This window comes from Arachis ipaensis, chromosome B10 (genome assembly GCF_059453495.1).
Source record: "Arachis ipaensis isolate K30076 ecotype BB chromosome B10, ASM5945349v1, whole genome shotgun sequence".
Classification (NCBI taxonomy): Eukaryota; Viridiplantae; Streptophyta; class Magnoliopsida; order Fabales; family Fabaceae; genus Arachis; species Arachis ipaensis.
Window position 1 is genome coordinate 123,759,329 of NC_142435.1, and position 19,977 is coordinate 123,779,305.

Below are 19,977 nucleotides of genomic sequence, written 5' to 3' on the forward strand. Positions count from 1 at the left end.
TAGCTTGATTTGGGTTACATATTGGGGTGTGGACAATGATATGTCTTTGGTTACAGGTAGAACAAGTGCTTTTGGTCCGAATGAGGTTTTTGCTGTGGCGGAATAAATGAATAATTGAAGAAAGGAACCAAGAGAGAGGATTATTCTAATTGAGGGAATCATGTTACTTTGGAAAATAAAACAAGTATGTAATAGGATAAGGTAGGCCTGGTGTGATGAATTGATGGTTAATGAAAGTGAAGCTACTTTTATTTATATATATATATATATGTGTATGTATGTATGTATGTATGTATGTATGTATTCATTCTAATATGATTACCGTAAGTATAGTTTACTTGGATGAGGAACCTTATTCATATAATCAGTTTATTTAGATAAAAAAAAGTGAATATGGATGTTAACAATCTTATTTATTTTCACTTAATAAATGATACTCCATGTTTTAACTGCTATTGTTGTGAATGGCTTGCAATCCTAAGATATTACTTAGGATCAATTGTTCACCATGCCATGAAATATTCGTTCCCACCCTCCTACTTGTGATCTCATTTAGATAATTTATACTAGACACATTCTTGTTTCTTTTTGGTCCTTAGTTCATTACAAGGCTACTTAATGGTTTCAATTTGTCATAAATTCAATGAACATTTCAGTTTTGTTTTTCTTCTATTTTGTTATGATAAGTTAATGTGTGATACAAAATCCATTTGATTTGTGAACTTATTGAAATTCATTAAATGTGGAATCATAGGGGGCTATGAATGCTTTCTCTTGTTCTCGGATATGAAATTACTGAAGCATCTGATGCTGATATTGCTTCTAGCTACCCTAATTTAGAATTGCTTGATCTCAGTGGGTATGTATCGGTACCTACTTTAATTCATTCACCTTGTTAACAAGCTTCAGATGAAACTCAATGCATACAAAAATTTATAGTAAAACTCAATACAACATTTAATTGTAGTTTGCCTCCCCCCTCTCTTCAATTTTCTTACACTTCTGGAACATATTCTAATGATTATCTTTCATCACAGATCTCGCATAAGTGACAGTGACATAGGAATAATTTACAATGTGTTTCCTGAAACACTATCAAGACTCCTTCTTGATTGTTGAAATGTCTCGTGAGTGTCTCTATTCTACCTTGGTTTTTGTCTGATTTTTATGTCTAGTAAGAACATATTGTTCTGGTTTGTTAGTTTTCTATAAGCATTAACTAACTTATAATTTATGTTCTTTGTACAGGTGTTACTGACAAAGACACCAGTAGCATCCATGCCCTTGAAGAGTTACACAAAAGTCTTGAGAAGAGAGATGTTGAGGTAACCAAAGTATATATTATAGTTGCTATATGAAACAAATGAAATCAACAATAATTCAAGCTGATCATATTATCATGGATAACTAGTATCTTACCAAAAGGAATTTCTTTAATTTTTCTTTGTTTGGACACAGCTTGTTCTGACGAATCATGGTCCAGTTGTTGAATCTCCATTTGAGAAAATTGAATACATTTGATATATTTAATCCGAAAATTTTCTAATTGAATGACTTCTTATACCTTTCTTTTTAATTAAACTAGTTCTTTTGGCTTTGTATCATTGGATGATTGATGGAAACAATTTGCAGGTCTAGTCGAGGACCAACAATTAATAGAGACCTTGGTGTCAGTATAAGTGCTCCTGGTGCTGCATCAACTAAAAGCTTTACTAAATTTGATCAAAGCAACAACTAAAAGCTTTGATCCAGCTAATAGAATTTTTTTAATATAGTAATTTTGTATTATTCAATATCTTTTGAATAAATAATTTACAAAATAATGTTTTTTTTTAGTTACGTTTTGGAATTATCCACAAATTTAATATTATTTATTTAGTGTTTTTTATGTTAATATCTCAAATTTAATAAATATAATGTAAAGAAAATAGGTTATAGTAATGAAAATGCTATAACTATTGTAGTTGGTCCTTTTTTTTATCTCGTGTATGAAATTGCGGCGGTTCGAAATCGTTGCAATTTTTTTAAAAAACCAACATAAATTTGTGGCGGTTTTAAAACCGCCGCAGTTTTTTTAATCCATTGAAAAAATAGTGGCGGTTCTGCAACCGCCGCAAAATTGTCAACCTGATTTGCGGTGGTTGTGCCAATGGTTCATTGAAACTGTCGCAAAATCAAATCACCAACCCTAGTAGACAACGCTTGTGAAACCGCTGGAATTTTGTTTCGCGGCGATTTAAAACCGCTGCAAATTCATAAATAAACCGCCGCTATTCGGCATGTCTCTTATAGTCCCCCCCCCCGGTCGTCCTAGGAAGAGAAGTATTGTTGATCCTGTGTTTGAGAGCCAATTAACAGTTAACAGGGAATAAAGAGAAGAAGACCTTCGAGGTGACATGTAGCAAATGCGAAAAAAGGTCACTATTATAAGACATGTAAGGGAGCCTCAAGGGATCCAATTGGCAACCAAAGAAGAAGAAGGAAAGACAATCAAAGGTATAATAATTAGGCTAGTGTTAGTATTTACAGTAATTGGATAGTTTTTTGTAACTTATATCTGAATGCAAACTATGAATAGTATTGGTTAAGTATTTTGGAACTTCTAATACATGAACACTTTAGATTATCTGTGTTGTTTAGTTATCACGGGATAATATGTATTGACATGTAGGTGTTGTCTTTGTGAGATGTTATTACATACCGTAAATAGTTTGTAACTTTCTATATATTAAATATTTGTGTTTCAAGCTAAATATTTTCATTGCTTATTGAATTTGGTTTATTTTTTATTCAATAAAATTATATGAAAACATACTTCAAATAACAAAACACTGAGAAATTGTCACTTCAACTCAAAACAGTGATAAATTCTAAAAGACCATAAATCACATTCTTACTTATAATTTAACTCACAACAATCTTTCCATTATCAAATTTCAACAATCTTTACATCTTAGTCACCATATTTAATGTGCATCTAACTTATAACATTAATACCCAAAAAAGTTACAATATTTTACATTCTATTAGGTTGAAGTGCAGTAAAAAAGAATCCAAAAAGAATAGCAATGAAAAATGGCATGATGATACATCCATTTTGTCTTGTATATCTTTTTTTTTAACTCTATCATATAGTTTAATCTTCATTTCATCAATTTTGTCCTCCAACTCTTTTAATCTACCATGAACTTCCATCTTCTGCACTTCCACCACCATATAGTTAGATTCAGTTATGAGCTCATCCAGTTACTTAAAATATTTGCAATGTGTTGAAGGAACCTATAATTATGAATAATTATTTTTTAATGAACCTAATTACAGAAAAAATTATAAGATAGAGTGAATACTAATGTACCTTGAAATAACAGCAACCAAAGAACAACCTATTTGGATTATTTGATGTCTTGGATTCAAAAAGAATTGCATAAACTCCACAATTGCAGGTTGGGTGTGTGAACTTCTTCCCCACTATGCCAACATTGTCAGAGTTGTTACTTGAAGAGCTCACCAACTTTTCTTTCCATGGACGACAGATTGAACCTGATGAATGCTCTTTCATGTTCATCATTAAAGGTAGGGTTTGATATCTATGGTTCACATTAACATTTGGGTTTACTCTTTTTAAGAACTAGAATTAAAATGGCAACGTTTTTTATGATTATGTAAATATTTTTTTGTACTATCAACTATAGTAAATCCACGTATAAGAGTGACTAGTACATGTAGGCTTTTTCGATTACTATTTACCCGAAAACCTACAAGAAAGTCCTTTTGATCACATGGAGTGAATGGATAAGAGTTGTGTTGTTATTTTATAATGGTTAAGAGACGCTAGGTCCTTTTCATAAATGATTAGGGATCGAAGTGGGGTTTTATTCTGTTATTTTTTAATAAAAAAATCACACAATTTTTAATGTGTGTGATGTATATATTTTTAATAAATTTAATAAAAATATAACCAAGTTGAGTTGGTTTAATGGTTAGCTCATTAGCCTGTTTAAACAAGCGTTGGAGATAAAAAATTCTGTCTTATGTATACAGTAATTTATTAGCCAACGATAAAATTTTAAATAAAATTTAATATTTTAACATATTAGTCGTTAAACTGTCGGATTGATAATGAAAAATCAAAAACATTTTATTGAAGCATTTCATGATAACTTTTCCTTTTCCGATGAAAATTTAATTAAGGAGAAAAAGAAAAGAAAATATGAAGCGGGGCCAGTGGTGAGTGGTGACGTGGCAGTAGTAGAGTGGGCGATGAAGTGTGATTGTGTGAACTTGCTGTTGAGGTACCTTGCGTTTCTGCAACGACCCCGGCCTCTCTTCTTTTTCTTCTTCCTGCGATATTCGCGTTGTTGCTGTTCTTGTTGTTTCTGTTAAACATGGTGAGAGACTTATTATTTATGTCTATGTTACGATCCTATCAGAATTTCATTTGTCATATCCTCTGTTTTATTAGGTTTTTCAAACTCTGCATGTTCATTCTCTCTTAACCTATACCTTTCTGTTCTTTTCGCATTCTGCAGTCAAATCGCCACACCATCATTCTAATTCAGAGCTCTCACAACAGAGCAACCCGAACTTTCATGGATTTCGAATCAGTCACTCAGGCCATGGATGGTATATTTTTTCTTCTTTCTTTTTCGACTATGTTCCACGTAATCTCCAGGGAATTTAGGGTTTGAGGAGGATCAAATCCTTGTATAATCATGATTGAAATTTGAAAATAGGGGATAATATGACTTTGTTAAGCCTTGTACGGATTTGGTGCAGTGAAGTAGAGAATTTGGATATTAATATTGTGCTTCATCAATCAACAGGTATATGTGCATTGTATGAGAGGAAACTGAAGGAGTTAAATCCAGCTATTCGAAATTTCTCTTATGATATTGCAGATCTCTACAACTTTATGGATGGTCTTGCAGACATGAGTGCTCTTGTGTATATCTCTCCCTCTTTTTTCTTCTGTTAAAATCATGTGCATGCATATATAGTGCTTTGATACTCACATATTTCTTAGTATAATATATGTATAATTTATTGCATTTTGTGCTTTATACTTGTATAAATTAAAGTATAATCTGCTGAGTGGCAACAAAAAAATGAAAACATTGAAGGAAGTATATACCGGTGCTTTGTAATCTTCACAAACTACTGACTAGTAACTTGCTCATTTTCACCTAGCTTTGATCTTGCATGGGAAGGAAAATGGATCCTCTCGTGAAAATTTTCACATGACCTTCTCATTGTTTTTTCTATTGAGTATTGACTGATGTAGAGTTCTGCATTGTTGTTTTCTCTACTAATCAAGCTAGTCAAAACTAAGATCGTGAGTCATAAATGACAATTTATACCAACTACTAGTCCTTAACAAATTGAGTACCTTGCTTATTACTGCTGCTGCTGCTTTTTTTTTTTTTTAATTTGATTTTAAGTTTTTATGATAGGGCACTATTGTGTTGTTGTCTATGAACTATGATCCATATAGGCATTCCCATCTAGTAGAACAATGTTTTGTTGTTGTTTTCGTTTCTTTTTGCGCTCCAAAACCATTTATAGAATCTTAATTGGAGAAAAGAGGATGTTATGAACTAAAATAAACCATGCGTTGTTGTATTATATTCTCATATTCTGCTTCTTATCTAACATGACCCTCTTCAGGGAAAATTTAGAAATAGTGTAGCGTAATGTAACGTTTATAGTTGAGCAATTGTTTTGTTTGTTCGGTTTTCTACTTTTCTCTGTGTACTCGTTGCTTTTCTGGTGACTACTACGACTGTTTGGTTTTTGCTCGCAGCTATGATCATTCCATTCACGCTTACATGCCACATGATCGACAGTGGATTAAGCAAAGAACATTGCGACATTTGAAGAAATTTGCACATTGATAAATTTGCACATTGATTACTGATATGTGATATCCTTTTTTCTTTCTTTTTTTTTGTTTAAAGCGACTATTGTAAAGATATCAAGAAGTGCAGAACCAAGCTACCTTCAATAGTTGGTGCTGGTGAAGTTGTATACTTAAATCACAAATATCAGATAACCTATACTTTTTGGTTGCATTTTAGTCAATGTTAAGTTATTAACCAATTTTCCATTTTTGTTATCCCCAACATTTTGTTCATGCATGCAACGACACCAATTAATTGGTCAAATAATAGATATTTCCCAACTTTTATTAATTCAAGCCTTCATCAAGGATAATTGAACTCAACGCTTTTTTCTTACTATGAGGGGTTTGCAGGAGCGCTATATATATATGGACATGAAAATGTTCAATCTAATTGAATAATCAAAGAGCGCTATTAAATAATTCCTGACAGGCTAAGCTTACGCTTGAATATATTATATAGAGAGTTAAAGTCAAGCAGCCAGAGTTACTGACGAAGCTTTCTAAGCAACCACTTCTTCCTCAAAGAGATATCCAAGGCTAGAAATATCTTGGCCATTCTCTCATCCTCCAATAGATCACATGCATCCATTACCAGCTCGTCATCGATGTCAGGCATAGCTTGAAGTTCACTCAAAGCATTCTCCAATGGGGAATTATAGTCGTTTCTCTCTTTGTTGTTCATCAATGACTTCACAGCACTTGCCATCTCAGACAATGCTTCTTTTACTCTCATGTTCTTCTTGGGAGGTCTAGAGTCCATTGCCTTTGCCCTCGGCCTTTTCTTAACATGCTGTGGTTTTCGACACGATCCATTTGTATCCATTTTGTTTCTTTTTCCAGTCACAACCAAATCTCCAGATCTTCCATTTATATCCATTTCCCTTGGCCTTTCTGTATCTTGGTTTGATATTCCATTGTTACTAGTCACATTCAAATTCCCTGATATTCCAACCATATCCATTTCATCATTTGAAACTCTTCTATCTTGACTTAATATTTCAGTGTTGTCACTCACAACCAAGTTTCCATCCATATCCATTTCAATGGCAATGTCATTTGCATCCATCAGGTGAAGTTGCTCCTGAGAACTCACTCTCGCATCTGACGCAATGTTTCCAAATACCTTGCGCAGATCATTGTAAAGATACAAAATCCTGTTTCTATATGAGATGGCATCTGGGTGATCCTGCAAATAGTTTTCAGGAACAATTTGCAGTCATAAGATCGTTAATTAGTAAGTTACAAATTATTCTGCAAACGAAAATAAGCACATCAAATAAAGAAAATGGATTATTAGCACTAACTGAGGGTAACAATAAAGGCAACTAAAAATCATTATACCAAACAAAAAACAATGTCAATGGAGAGGACACCACCTTAATGTATGCATCCCATGTATCATTTTCGGCAACTATAATTTGTAGGGTTTCATCCCATGCAAATCCACCATGACTGAGAAGATCGCCAATGTCATCATGTAGTTTCATCAAGCAGAGATATTGATCCACTAGAAACTGCTTGTCATACTGATGTCCGAATTTAGCGCAAAATGCTTCAGTCATATGAGTCCAAGCTTGCTCATTGAACAAGTTTCCAATCATATTTCTTCTATTTACTTGCTCAATCATAAGGTCAATAAAACAGCATTCCTTTGATTCCGTCCAATCTATTGTAGAAGCAGCACCACAAACACCATGAAGAGTGCTATTTTTCTGTTCACCTTTATATCATAAATGTTCTTAAGAATATGAATATTGGTAATGTTGTGAATGTAAGACATGACAAGATAAATACGAACACACTATAATCACCGGTCAATACCTGCTATCGACATTGGCATTTCACAACTGGGGTCTGCATTGCGCGATAACTGGATATATCTTGTACCAGAGCATTCCTCTCCAAATATAACACACAGTTTGCGATAGCCTGGCAAAGTTTTAACTCTTAGTGATCGAGCTTCAGGATGTACCTGCAGCAATTTTTTGTTAACCAAGGAACAACCGAGACAGCTGATCAATGTGCAAAATAGGTCACCTTTATATAAGCATGCCAAACATGATCCTGTGCAGCAACTATTTCTCTCTTATCATCCCATGAGAACCCACTCTGCTGAAGAAGATTGTTCACATCATTAAACTGTTTCCTCAAATGTTTGTAACGATTCTTCAGAACTTCTTTGTCACATTGAGATTTGAATTGTGCATTGAATGAGGTAATCATGTCATTCCAAGCCTGGGTAATGAATGTCTGCCCAAGCCTGTTTCCACTTTTCACCTGCTTTAATAACAAGTCAATAAGGCATTGATCCATTGGTGGTGTCCAATATGTTCTAGTACGATCAGATCCACTAGGATTGCGGCATCCTTTTCCTTCACCTTCAGAAAGAAACACATCATTGGCGTAACAACTCGGTTCTCCAATTATCTTAAGGCGTCAAATATAAACTATAAAATATAAGACGTCTTATAATTATTAATTTTCATTATTCAATGTCATAAATGGGATAAATGTAAATAAAGTCCCTGTGTCTAAATGCCATGGGGTTATTGAATTATGGACCATATTGCTAGTTTTCCATAAAACATAAATCCAAATGATAGAAACCTCTAAGTTGCAACTCACCAGCCTTTTTTCCTGATGTCACGTCATGACTTTGTTCCTGATGCAAATTACTGATCTCATCATCAGATACATTTCTGAATATTAATTCTAAATCACGATAGTTTGGCAAAATTTTCAATCTATATGTTCGTGCATGTGGATGTGCCTACAAGAATTTTTTTTAGTCAGTCAGGCACAGGAAACATGTATATGAGCTCATACTCCTCCTCACCCCAACCCCTATCACACCCGAATCTCCCTCGATAATATACCTTGACATAAGCATCCCAGACACTTTCATCAGCAGCAATCATTCGTTGTTGATCATCCCATAAAAATCCTTGTTTTAAAAGGTTTGTTATGTCACAGTAATACTTCAACAGTTTCTTCAGTCGATTCTTCAAAATCCTCTTACAAAAGTGAGAGCCAAATTTAGCCTTAAACATGTCAAGCATATCTGTCCAAGCCTTTTTACTGAACTGATGATTGATTATGTTGCCCCTGCTCAGTTGATCAAGCAAAAGCTCTATAAAATACTGGTCCATTGAAGCACTCCAATCTGTTCTCAGACCACTATTCAATACAGCATTGCTTCCCATTCCATCACCTAATATACAAGTTGCATAACACATCACTGATTCTAAATTCTAAGTTATTTTTAACAGCAATGTATTATGTATAATAATATTTCTAAACAAGCATAGAAGGAAAAAAAAGAAGATAGTTAAAGTAACAGTAACTCACCTCTTTGAACTTCAGAATTAACACATGCATCATGGCTTGATAAACTATACCTTCCATCAGCACTTGTATGACTATATATCACACACAAATCATCGAAATTCAGCACTGGTTTTGTCCTGTAACATCTTGCATCAGTTTGAGTCTCGAGGTATTCATCCCAAGAAACATCATCAGCCACCACCATTTGCCTTGCAGCATCCCATGAAAAACCAGCATGACAAAGAATGTTCTTGACATCATGGAACTGCTTCCACAAACTAGAATACCGAGACTTCAACACATCCTTGTCACATTGGGAACCGAATTTGGCATTGAACCTTGCCAGCATGTCACTCCAAGCATGCTTGTTGAAGGTGTATCCAACTCTATTCCCTCTTTGCACATGCTCCAACATAACATCAATAAAATAACGTTCCATTGATGGGGTCCAATGCATCCTTGAACGATCATTGGTTGAAGCAACTTGGCTACCCATCACGTTCAATCCTTACAAAAGAAAACACAAAAGTTTTTCTGCGTTAATGACACTGTCAAGAAAGAAAATTCATAGTTCATACTATCACAAAATGTTAAAAAAATCACCTTCAAAAAAAGAGAAGAAAGAGACAAATGCCGGCAAGAACTAAGTCATTGGAATTGGAAAAAGATCAGAGCTTTGAAGGTTAAAGGCTTAGTAAAGCTAGAAGTGGTCTTAGTGTGATAGAAAGATTGAAGCTATTAACGGTGGCGCTAGAGTGGTGAGCTCAACAGTTTCGTGAAATTGGTGCGCGTTTGGTAACACTGCAACCCTAATTCCGGAATAAGGAGCAAAACCCTCGTGTACCTGTTTGTTTGGCATTTTAGGCTCGGACCGGAACAATTCATGGACTATTTAATAAATACTTTCATATTTTATTGCAGAGAGCCCGTATATGGGCCAGCTATAAATATAATATCAATAAAATAAAAAATTAAAAATTAAAAGAATAATGTTACTGTTCATATCATAACCCAATGCTAAGGCTTAGGTCTAAAAAAAATGCCCAATCCAAGGAGTTGGTCCTTATTTCACACCAACTTTCTCCTTGAAGTCGGTTCCCACTACGACCTGCTCTAAAGAAGTCGGGAACGAGAATTAGCTGGCAGATAACACTAAAATAACTGCCCCTAAAATTTCTCAACCCACTTTCAGGAGTCATATCTCAACTTTCCTAAGATAAAAGGACGGTTACCCATCTTAAAAGGTGGAGCTACCTCAACGGTGGTTATTGGTTCACCACTATAAATATACTGACACCTCTCAGGTATCTCTAAGTCCCAATACTCTTTAAACCTGCTTACACCCTTGCTGACTTAGGCATCTGAGTGTCTTTACAGGTACCACCCCCCATTCACTCATACTCACAAGTCGGACGGAGGCCCAAAAGCGCAATTTCCTGCGAAGGCTTCTCTCCTCAGACGATTGGGCCAGCCTAACGAGTCCAGCCCATCAATCTCCAGTTACTCATCGTAACATTGGTGCCGTTGCCGGGGACCCGAGAGATCAACCAGTAATGGCGGACAATTCTCCAGAGAATGGCAATACAGCGTCTGATTCCGAACAGGAAAATCTGGACACTGAAAATAATGACGCAGACCTGACCCTTCACCAGGGGCCAACGACCAGCATAGAGAAGGCACATCTGGGTTAAAAAACCCAAAGGTAAACTCCTCGGATGGACGCGAATCGGGAAAGGAAGGGCCACCCCATACGGCCGAACTAATGGGGTTGGTCCATGGTCACCAAGGTCGTTTGGAACAGTTGGAACAGGAATTAGAGCGACAACGAGAGGTAGAGCAAAATTTCAGGGAAGAGATAGAGCAACAAAAAGAGTTAGAAGAAAAACTCTTGAAGCTAGAATCTTCCCTTAGAAGTCGGAATTCCCGTGGCGACCGAGAAGAGTCGCACCTGGGAGGAGAGGATCCGTTCAGTGAGGACACAATGAGGGCGAAAGTTCCAAGAAACTTCAAAAGCCCCGATATGAACCTCTATGACGGAACCACAGACCCGAAGAAAAGTCGGATGTACCTGGCTGATGCTTCTGATGCCACTCGCTGCAAAGCTTTCCCGACCACCCTGTCAGAAGCGGCGATGAAGTGGTTCGATAGCCTCCCCCCAAGGTCGATTACCAGCTTTGAGGACCTCTCGAGAAAATTCTTAATGAGGTTCTCCATCCAGAAGGACAAAGTAAAGCACACGCCGAGCCTCCTGAGAGTAAAACAGGAGGTCGGAGAACCTCTACGTGATTACATGGAAAGGTTCAACAAAGCGTGCTTGGAGATTCAAGACCTGCCCACTGAGGCAGTCATCATGGGACTAGTAAACGGACTTAGAGAATGTCCCTTCTCGCAGTCCATATCAAAAAGGCACCCCACCTCTTTGAGTGATGTACAAGAAAGAGCAGAAAAGTACATCAACATGGAGGAGAATGCCAGACTACGGGAGTCGAGTTGGCGACCTGGGCACCCCCACTCGATAAAAGAGAAAGAAAGGGAGTCCAAGAAAAAAGAGGAAGTCAGTCTCGACAGACCAATGAGATATCACTCGTATACTCCTCTAAAAGTTTCCATAGTGGATGTATACAGAGAAATCTGCAATACTGAAAGACTGCCACCTCCTAGACCCATCAAGAATAAAAAGGGAGGAAACCGTAGTGATTACTGTGAGTACCATAAGATGTATGGCCACTCAACAAATAATTGCTACGACCTCAAAAATGTGATAGAAAGGTTGGCCAGAGAAGGCCGACTTGATAGATATCTCATGGAAAGGTCAGACAATCATGGGAAAAGAAAGCGAGATGACGGGGATAGAAGAGACCCGCCACCACAAACTCCCGAGAGACACATACATATGATCTCGGGAGGATTTGCGGGAGGAGGACTCACCAAGTCATCTCGCAAGAGACACCTCAAGCGAGTTTATCAGGTCGGGAATGAAGCAGCCGACCTCCCAACCATCTTATTTATAAAAGAAGATGGGCAAGGAGTAATTCCTAGACACGATGATCCAGTGGTGATAACCATGATCCTGGCAAATGCCCATCTCCACAGAACTTTAGTAGACTAAGGGAGCTCAGCAGACATCCTTTTCAATCCCGCGTTCAACAAACTAGGGTTGGATGAAAAAGAGTTGAGGGCTTACCCCGATACCCTGTATGGACTAGGCGACACGCCAATAAAACCACTAGGATTCCTTCCCCTCCACACAACCTTTGGAAAAGGGGAAAAATCCAAAACTCTGAGCATAGACTTAATAGTTATCGACGTAGGGTCAACATATAATGCCTTGATTGGCAGAACTACCCTAAATCAACTCGGAGCAGTGGTATCTACCCCTCACCTTTGCATAAAATTCTCGACATATGCGGGGATAGCTACGGTACGGGGAGACCAGAAATTGGTAAGAAAATGCTACAATGAAAGCCTGAACCTGAGAGAAAAAGGCAAGGAAGTACACACCATAGATCTCGGCGGCGCGAGAGCTAAAGAAGAGCTGCGGCCACAACCAGGTGGAAAAACTGAAGAAGTACAGATCGGCGAAGATAAAGGAAAAAATACCAACATAGGAGCCAACTTGGAGGAAAACCTAAAGCAAAGGTTGAAAAAACTCCTAAGAGATAATTCTGACCTCTTTGCCTGGAAAGCTTCCGACATGCCAGGGATAGACCCCGAGCTCATGTCCCACAGACTCTTAGTATATCCGGGGTCACAACCTGTACAGCAGCATAGGCACAAGCTCGGCCCGGAACAAGCTCAAGCGGTGGAAGAGCAGGTACAAGCACTCCTGGAAGTCGGCTTCATCAGAGAAGTTAAATATCCAACATGGCTAGCAAACATAGTGCTAGTCAAGAAGCAAAACGGCAAATGGAGGATGTGTGTCAACTATACTGACCTGAATAAGGTATGTCCCAAAGACCCCTATCCACTTCCAAGCATTGATACTCTAGTGGACTCTAGCTCGGGGTATCAATTCTTGTCGTTTATGGATGCCTACTCGGGATACAACCAGATCCCGATGTACAAGTCGGATCAGGAAAAAATATCCTTCATCACGCCTTGAGAAAACTACTGCTATGTGGTCATGCCATTTGGATTAAAAAATGCCGGGGCGACATATCAAAGGCTGATGAATAAGGTGTTCACTCCCCACCTCAGGAACTTAATGGAAGTCTACGTAGACGACATGCTAGTAAAAATCAGGGAAGAAACCGACCTCTTGAAAGACCTCTCGCAAGTCTTCAACACCATAAGGTTGCATGGGATGAGGCTAAATCCAGCAAAGTGTACCTTCGCGGTGGAGGCTGGAAAATTCCTGGGGCTTATGCTGACGCAAAGGGGGATTGAAGCAAATCCCGATAAATGCAAAGCCATCCTGAAAATGAAAAGCCCGACTTGCTTAAGAGAGGTTCAACAATTGAATGGTCAACTTGCAGCCCTCTCCAAGTTTTTGGCAGGATCAGCATTAAGATCCCTTCCACTGTTCTCGCTACTAAGAAAGGGATATCAGTTTGACTGGACTCCAGAATGCGAAGAAGCATTCCAGGAGTTCAAAAGGTTCTTGAGCCAACCTCCAATCCTGACCCGACCTCTAGTGGGGGAAGAGCTCGTTCTATACTTGTCTGTAGCAGACAAAGCTGTATCATCAGCCCTGATACGAGAGGATGAGGTCGGGCAGCATCCAGTGTACTTCACCAGCAAAGTTCTACAAGGCCCTGAACTAAGGTACCACAAACTAGAGAAGTTTGCCTACTCCTTAGTAACAGCCTCATGGAGGTTACGACCTTACTTCCAAGCCCACACAATAAGAGTCCAAACGAACCAACCCATGAAGCAAATCCTCCAAAAGACGGATGTTGCAGGGAGAATGGTTTAGTGGGCAATAGAACTCTCCGAGTTTGACTTGAAGTACGAAACTCGGATGGCAATTAAAGCCTAATGCCTCACCGACTTCATAGCGGAATATGCGGGAGACCGAGAGGAAAAGCCAACTACATGGGAACTATACGTAGATGGATCCTCAAACAAGACAGGAAGCGGTGCAGGCATAATACTGGTTAATGAAGGGGGAACACAAATAGAGGTTTTCCTTAAGTTTGAATTCCCAGCTTCTAATAATCAGGCAGAATATGAAGCCCTGATTGCAGGCTTAAAGCTGGCAGAAGAGGTCGGTGACAAACCCCAATTTGACGGTTTGTTTTGTATTGAATTTAGAGCATCTTGATAACCTTTTGTCACATTTAGCCTAGGAATTAGCATGATTTTGTTATCTCTCCCGTATTTGTGATTAAGTGTAAAAACATGCTTTTTAAGCCTTATTTTGATGAATTCTATTTCCTCTTTGATTCCATAAGATGCCTTGATGTGTTTGTTAGTAATCTCAGGATGAAATAGGCTAGGCATGGATCAAAGGAAGCAAGGAAGGAAGCATACAAGTGGAGAGAAGCATTAAAAGTCAAAGAAGCAAAATCAGAGCCATGCACGCGCACGCGCACAAGGCGCTCGCGCGCACATTGCGAAACAGGCCAAGGACGCGCACGCGTACCATGCGCGCACGCGCCGATGATGGCACATGACCTCATTAATGCAACACGTGCCTGGCGATTTGAGAGGTTTTCTGAACCCATTTTTGGCGTCAAATTGCTAAGGAAAAGAAATAAAAGGATGAAGGATTAAGGGGAAGGGGGATCATCATCACTTTTAACCAATAATCACTTTTAGTTTAGAATTTTAGAGAGAGAAGCTCTCACTTCTCTCTAGAATTAGGATTAGGATTAGGTTTAGTTCTTAGATCTAGATTTAGATTCATGTTCTTCTACTTCTACATCTCAATTCCTTGTAGTTACATTGATTCTTCTTCCATTCTTTTATTGCAATTTCCTTTATGTTGTTCTTGTATTTTGTTGTAGATCTAGTATTGTTCCTTCTACATTCTTCCAATTCAATAAGAGGTAATTCATAATAAATGTGTCTTCTTTGCTTTTCTATTGTTGATCTCTTGTTTTTATAGTTGTAGATTCCTTTAATTCTTGCATTTAATAATGTTTACTTCTATTGCACTTTATGTGTTTGTTGAAATGTCTCTTTTAGTTTTAGTGTAGATTTTGTTCCTCTTGGCCTAGGTAGAGTAATTAGTGACACTTGAGTTATCTAATTCCTTTGTTGATTGATAATTGGAGAGGTTGCTAATTGGTTTGGAATGCACTAAAGCTAGTCTTTCCTTGGGAGTTGGCTAGAACTTGTGGCTCAAGTCAATTCATCCACTTGACTTTCCTTTATTTAGTAAGGGTTAACTAAGTGGTAGCAATGAACAATTCTCATCACAATTGAGAAGGATAACTAGCATAGGACTTCTAGTTCTCACACCTTACCAAGGGCCTTTTATAGTTGTTAGTTTACTTTTCTTGCCATTTATAATTCTTGTCTAAAAATCCTAAAAACCCCAAATATAACTCACAACCGATAACAAGACACTTCATTACAATTCCTAGGGAGAACGACCCGAGGTCCAATACTTCGGTTTATAAATTTTAGGGGTTTGTACTAGTGACAAACAACTTTTTGTATGAAAGGATTATTGCTTGGTTTAGAAACTATACTTTACAACGAGATTTTATTAGTGAATTTCTAAACCGTCAAAAATCCGTTCATCAGTCGGTGTGACAAAAGTGACGATATTTAGTGACTCTCAAGTGGTGACCTCCCAAATAAATAGAGAGTATCAGGCCAAAGATCCAAATATGAAGAGATACTTGGAAAAAACTCTGGAGCACCTTGGGCACTTTGCAGAAACCGAAATCAGACATATAACTCGGGATCTTAATAACAGAGCAGACGCCCTCTCCAAGTTAGCAAGTACCAAACCAGGGGAAAATAATAGAAGCTTGATCCAGGAAACTCTCCAAGAACCCTCTGTGGTGAAAACAGAGGACAAACAAGATGTCCTTGAAGTAACCGGGCTAAACCTCGGATGGATGAATCCCTTAGTCGAATACCTAAAATTCGACATCCTCCCCAAAGAGGAAAAAGAGGCCAAGAAAATTCAGAGGGAAGCACAATACTACACTCTGGTGAAAAATATCTTTTATAAAAGAGGAATATCAACACCATTGCTGAAGTGCGTACCAACCTCAAGGACCACTGAAGTACTAGAGGAGGTTCATAATGGGATCTGCGGAAACCACCTCGGGGCCAGGTCACTAGCCAGAAAAGTAATCCGAGCCAGATTCTATTGGCCAACCTTGCAGAAGGATGCCACAGAATTTGTGAAGAAGTGCCAGCCATGCCAGATGCACGCAAATTTCCACGTGGCTCCCCCCGAGGAGCTCATCAGTATAACTTCTCCATGACCCTTCGCAAAATGGGGGATGGATCTGTTAGGACCTTTTTCCCAGGCCCCAGGACAAGTCAAATACTTAATCGTGGGAATAGACTACTTAACAAAGTGGATAGAAGCAGAGTCATTAGCCACCATCATGGCTCAGAGAAGTCAGAGGTTCCTCTACAAAAATATTATCACAAGATATGAGATACCTCATTCTATCACCACAGATAATGGAATCTAGTTCGCCGACTCTACCTTTAGAAGCCTAGTAGCCAGTATGAAGATCAAACACCAGTTCACCTCGGTGGAACATCCACAAGCAAATGGACAAGTCAAGGCACCTAACAAAGTCATACTGGCAGGATTAAAGAAAAGACTACAAGACGCAAAAGGAGCTTGGGCTGAGGAGCTCCCACAAGTGTTATGGGCTTACCGAACGACGCCTCAATCTGCCACAGGAGAAACACCTTTCCGACTTGTTTATGGCGTGGAAGCCATGATACCAGTAGAAGTCGACGAGCAAAGTCCAAGGGTGATCTTCCATGATGAGGTCGGAAATGTACAGGGGCACAAAGAGGAACTTGAATTGCTCCCCGAAGTCCGAGAGCAAGCCCAGATAAGAGAAGCGGCATTGAAGCAAAGAATGACCACCAGATACAACAAAAAAGTCATTCGAAGGAGTTTCACCCCAGACGACTTGGTCTTAATCAGGAACGACATTGGAGTCAACAAATCTGGGGAAGGGAAGCTCGCTGCTAATTGGAAGGGACCATACAAAATTAGTGAGGTCTTAGGAAAAGGTTATTATAAGGTGACCGACTTAAACGGCACCGAGTTACCAAGGTCATGGCATGCTTGTAATATGAAAAGGTACTATAGTTAAAAGTGAACTCTACTCCCTGATGTACTCTTTTTCCAACTTCATTATTTTTCCCAAAATAAAAGGGTTTTTTCTAAAGGAGGGTTTTTAACGAGGCATCACAGTAGAGAATAAGGGACAATAGACAGTCAAAAACCCTTAGTAGCAGTAAAGTACCTTCGCAAATAAATAAAAATCTTTTACAATATCTCTTATAAATTCCTTCTCGCTTTCTTTCTTTCTACGAAACACGCCGACTTAAGCTCGACAAAGCGTGAAAATCCCATGAACCGACCTAGATGGTCGTCAGGATAAAACGACGAGATACAAGTTGGTGTAAAGAGGTTATAAAAGTCGATCGTGGTAAACTCGGAAATTATCTGACTTACAAGTCGGAAAAACCGAGAAACAAAGAAATGCATCGCAAAAATAACCTAAGTCATAAGAACTCAATAAATCAAAAAATTAAGTATAAGGAATACCAAAAAGAGATCGAAAAACCTAGTGAAAGCACCAAGGCAAATGCTATCCCTAGTCCATAAGAAATTTCAAGAAAAACTTAGAAAAAAGGACAGCCAGTGAAGGAAAAGGTTTTTTCAAAAGGAAAGATCAAAGAGGTTCTTTTTCAAAACCTAAACAGACAAACATGCACACAATAAGACAAAGAAAGGTAACTTAAAACCCTTATCTAAAAAAGTGTATTTTTTGTTAGCGGCCATAAAAGGCCAAGAAAGTGTCAGTAAACTACCACCACAGTTTAAAAATAAATAGTTTAAAAAAGGGGAGACCCACAGGCCGGGTCCCCATATAGCCACAATCACTTTTTCAGTTAGGAAGGACGTCACCACCAGAGCTGGAAGGAGTAGTCAGAGCACCGCCAGAGTCAGGAAGAGTAGTCAGAGCACCATCAGGACCAGGGAGAGAAATATCCATAGGAGATGGAGTGGAAGTTCCAGAAGCCTTCGAAGAACTTGGGGCATCTTTTGGTCGGGGAGGGGACTCCATTATCCTTTGTCCCCGAGTCTTTATATCAGACTCGGTGACATATTGGGGAGAGAGAGGAGAAACGATAGCCCCGTCAACCACAATCTTGTCCGGATCCAAAGGAGAGAGATCCAGGTCGGGAGCAAGAACTCCGACCTGTTCCTTAAAGATCCACCACGCCTCTTCAGCCCCGTCAGCAATAGAGTCCTCCAACTCCGTATAGGCCTCCCGAGCTCTCATCAAGTCCTTCTTCACCTCCACAAGGTCCTCGAACAAACTCGAATAGCTCTCCTGCGCCTTCTCCCTCAGGCCCTCTGCCATGGAACACTAGGCCTGCAACTTCCTTTCCCTCTCCTAGAGGCCATTCCTCTCCTCCTTCAATTTGGCGATCTCCTCCCTCAGCACCTTCTCCTGCCTTTGATATAAGCGAAGCCTCCCATCCAACTCCTCAACCTTCGAGGATGAACCCAAAGAGCTAAGGGGAGTCTTCTCAAAGATATCAAGGAACTGTGTGCACACCCCTGCCGCCCTGATACTCTCTTGAGCCAGAATGGTAAGGTGGTTTCGAACAGAAGCATCATCCATACCTATACGAGTATGAGGATAGATATGCTTCCGAACGAACTGAGGCGCATCCACCTTGGCCTCACCTTCAAAAGAAGAGCTAGACTCTAAAGTCTTGCGCTTCTTCTTTTCAAGCTCAGGGGAAGATCGGGGAGGGGAGGACGGCAGAGAAGAGGCTGGGGAAGAAATGACAATAGGTTGGGTGGGGGTCCCCAAACTGCGAGAAGAGAGGGGAGGGGAAGGAAGTGAAGAACCAGCTGCCCTGGCGCCGCCGACCTTGGCACGGGACCTCGCCTTGGCCTCCTGAACTCTCTGGTAAGACTCCCTAAAATTCTTCTTCGCCATCTCTATAAAAAAACAATTAGGTAGCCAAAATCAGTAAAACAAGTCGGAGAAAACAAGTTGGAAAATATGATAAACAAACAAAAAGCTACCTAGTTTTGCCTGGACAAAAGTCGGAGTCTCCTGGAGAAACTTTTTTGTATCCAGGTAGGGGGTTCTCCCCCATACTTCTCGAAGGAACCCCACAATGGCCGCCTCCACTTCATCTAAGTCATCCAAGCCATATTTTTCACAAGGGGAGGCCTCTAGCCAGTACAAAGGAAAGCGAGGGGAAGAATTCTCATCCAGGAAAAAGGGGTGGTGACCCTCTACAGCTTGAACTTTGAAAAAGTAAGTTTTGAAGTCATGGAAGGATTCATCGAAAAGGGTGAAGACTCTCCGACCTTGTATAGCCTGGAAAGACACCCACTGTTGTTTATTATTTTGCCCACTGAAGGGCTTAGTCATGTGGAAGAGGAAAAAGAAAATTCTCAGAGAAGTCAGAAAGTCCAAAGCATGGCTGATAAATTGGTAAATTTTCAGAAAACCCTCAAGAATTAGGGTGAAGTTGGGTAGGAGCAACACGGCAGTGACATAAAACGGCTATTTCAAAATCAGAAAAAGGAAGAAAAATACCCAAACGGGTAATCATGCTCTCAT

The 19,977-nt window shown here is 39.1% G+C and overlaps 3 protein-coding genes across 3 annotated transcripts; 1 reads left to right on the forward strand and 2 right to left on the reverse strand.

Moving 5' to 3' along the window:
* The first annotated feature begins 4,184 nt into the window (after positions 1 to 4,184).
* LOC107623085 (enhancer of rudimentary homolog) lies at positions 4,185 to 6,096 on the forward strand. Its single transcript, XM_016325226.3, has 4 exons — positions 4,185 to 4,388; positions 4,530 to 4,623; positions 4,824 to 4,944; positions 5,801 to 6,096. Exons 1-4 carry the CDS (start codon positions 4,386 to 4,388, stop codon positions 5,889 to 5,891), a joined length of 309 nt encoding a protein of 102 aa, XP_016180712.1. The 5' UTR covers positions 4,185 to 4,385; the 3' UTR covers positions 5,892 to 6,096.
* Positions 6,097 to 6,278: 182 nt separating this feature from the next.
* On the reverse strand, positions 6,279 to 10,095 carry LOC107623084 (Myb/SANT-like DNA-binding domain protein). The gene is made up of 8 exons (XM_016325225.3): positions 9,830 to 10,095; positions 9,248 to 9,733; positions 8,776 to 9,110; positions 8,525 to 8,669; positions 7,937 to 8,277; positions 7,721 to 7,871; positions 7,276 to 7,619; positions 6,279 to 7,085 (listed from the first exon to the last, which is right to left on the reverse strand). The coding sequence occupies exons 2-8, from the start codon at positions 9,720 to 9,722 to the stop codon at positions 6,384 to 6,386; spliced, it is 2,493 nt and encodes an 830-aa protein (XP_016180711.1). The 5' UTR covers positions 9,723 to 9,733; positions 9,830 to 10,095; the 3' UTR covers positions 6,279 to 6,383.
* Positions 10,096 to 18,273: 8,178 nt separating this feature from the next.
* Positions 18,274 to 18,753, reverse strand: LOC148581580 (uncharacterized). The gene has a single exon (XM_088502025.1). It carries the CDS (start codon positions 18,751 to 18,753, stop codon positions 18,274 to 18,276), a length of 480 nt encoding a protein of 159 aa, XP_088358151.1.
* Between the last annotated feature and the right edge of the window lie 1,224 nt (positions 18,754 to 19,977).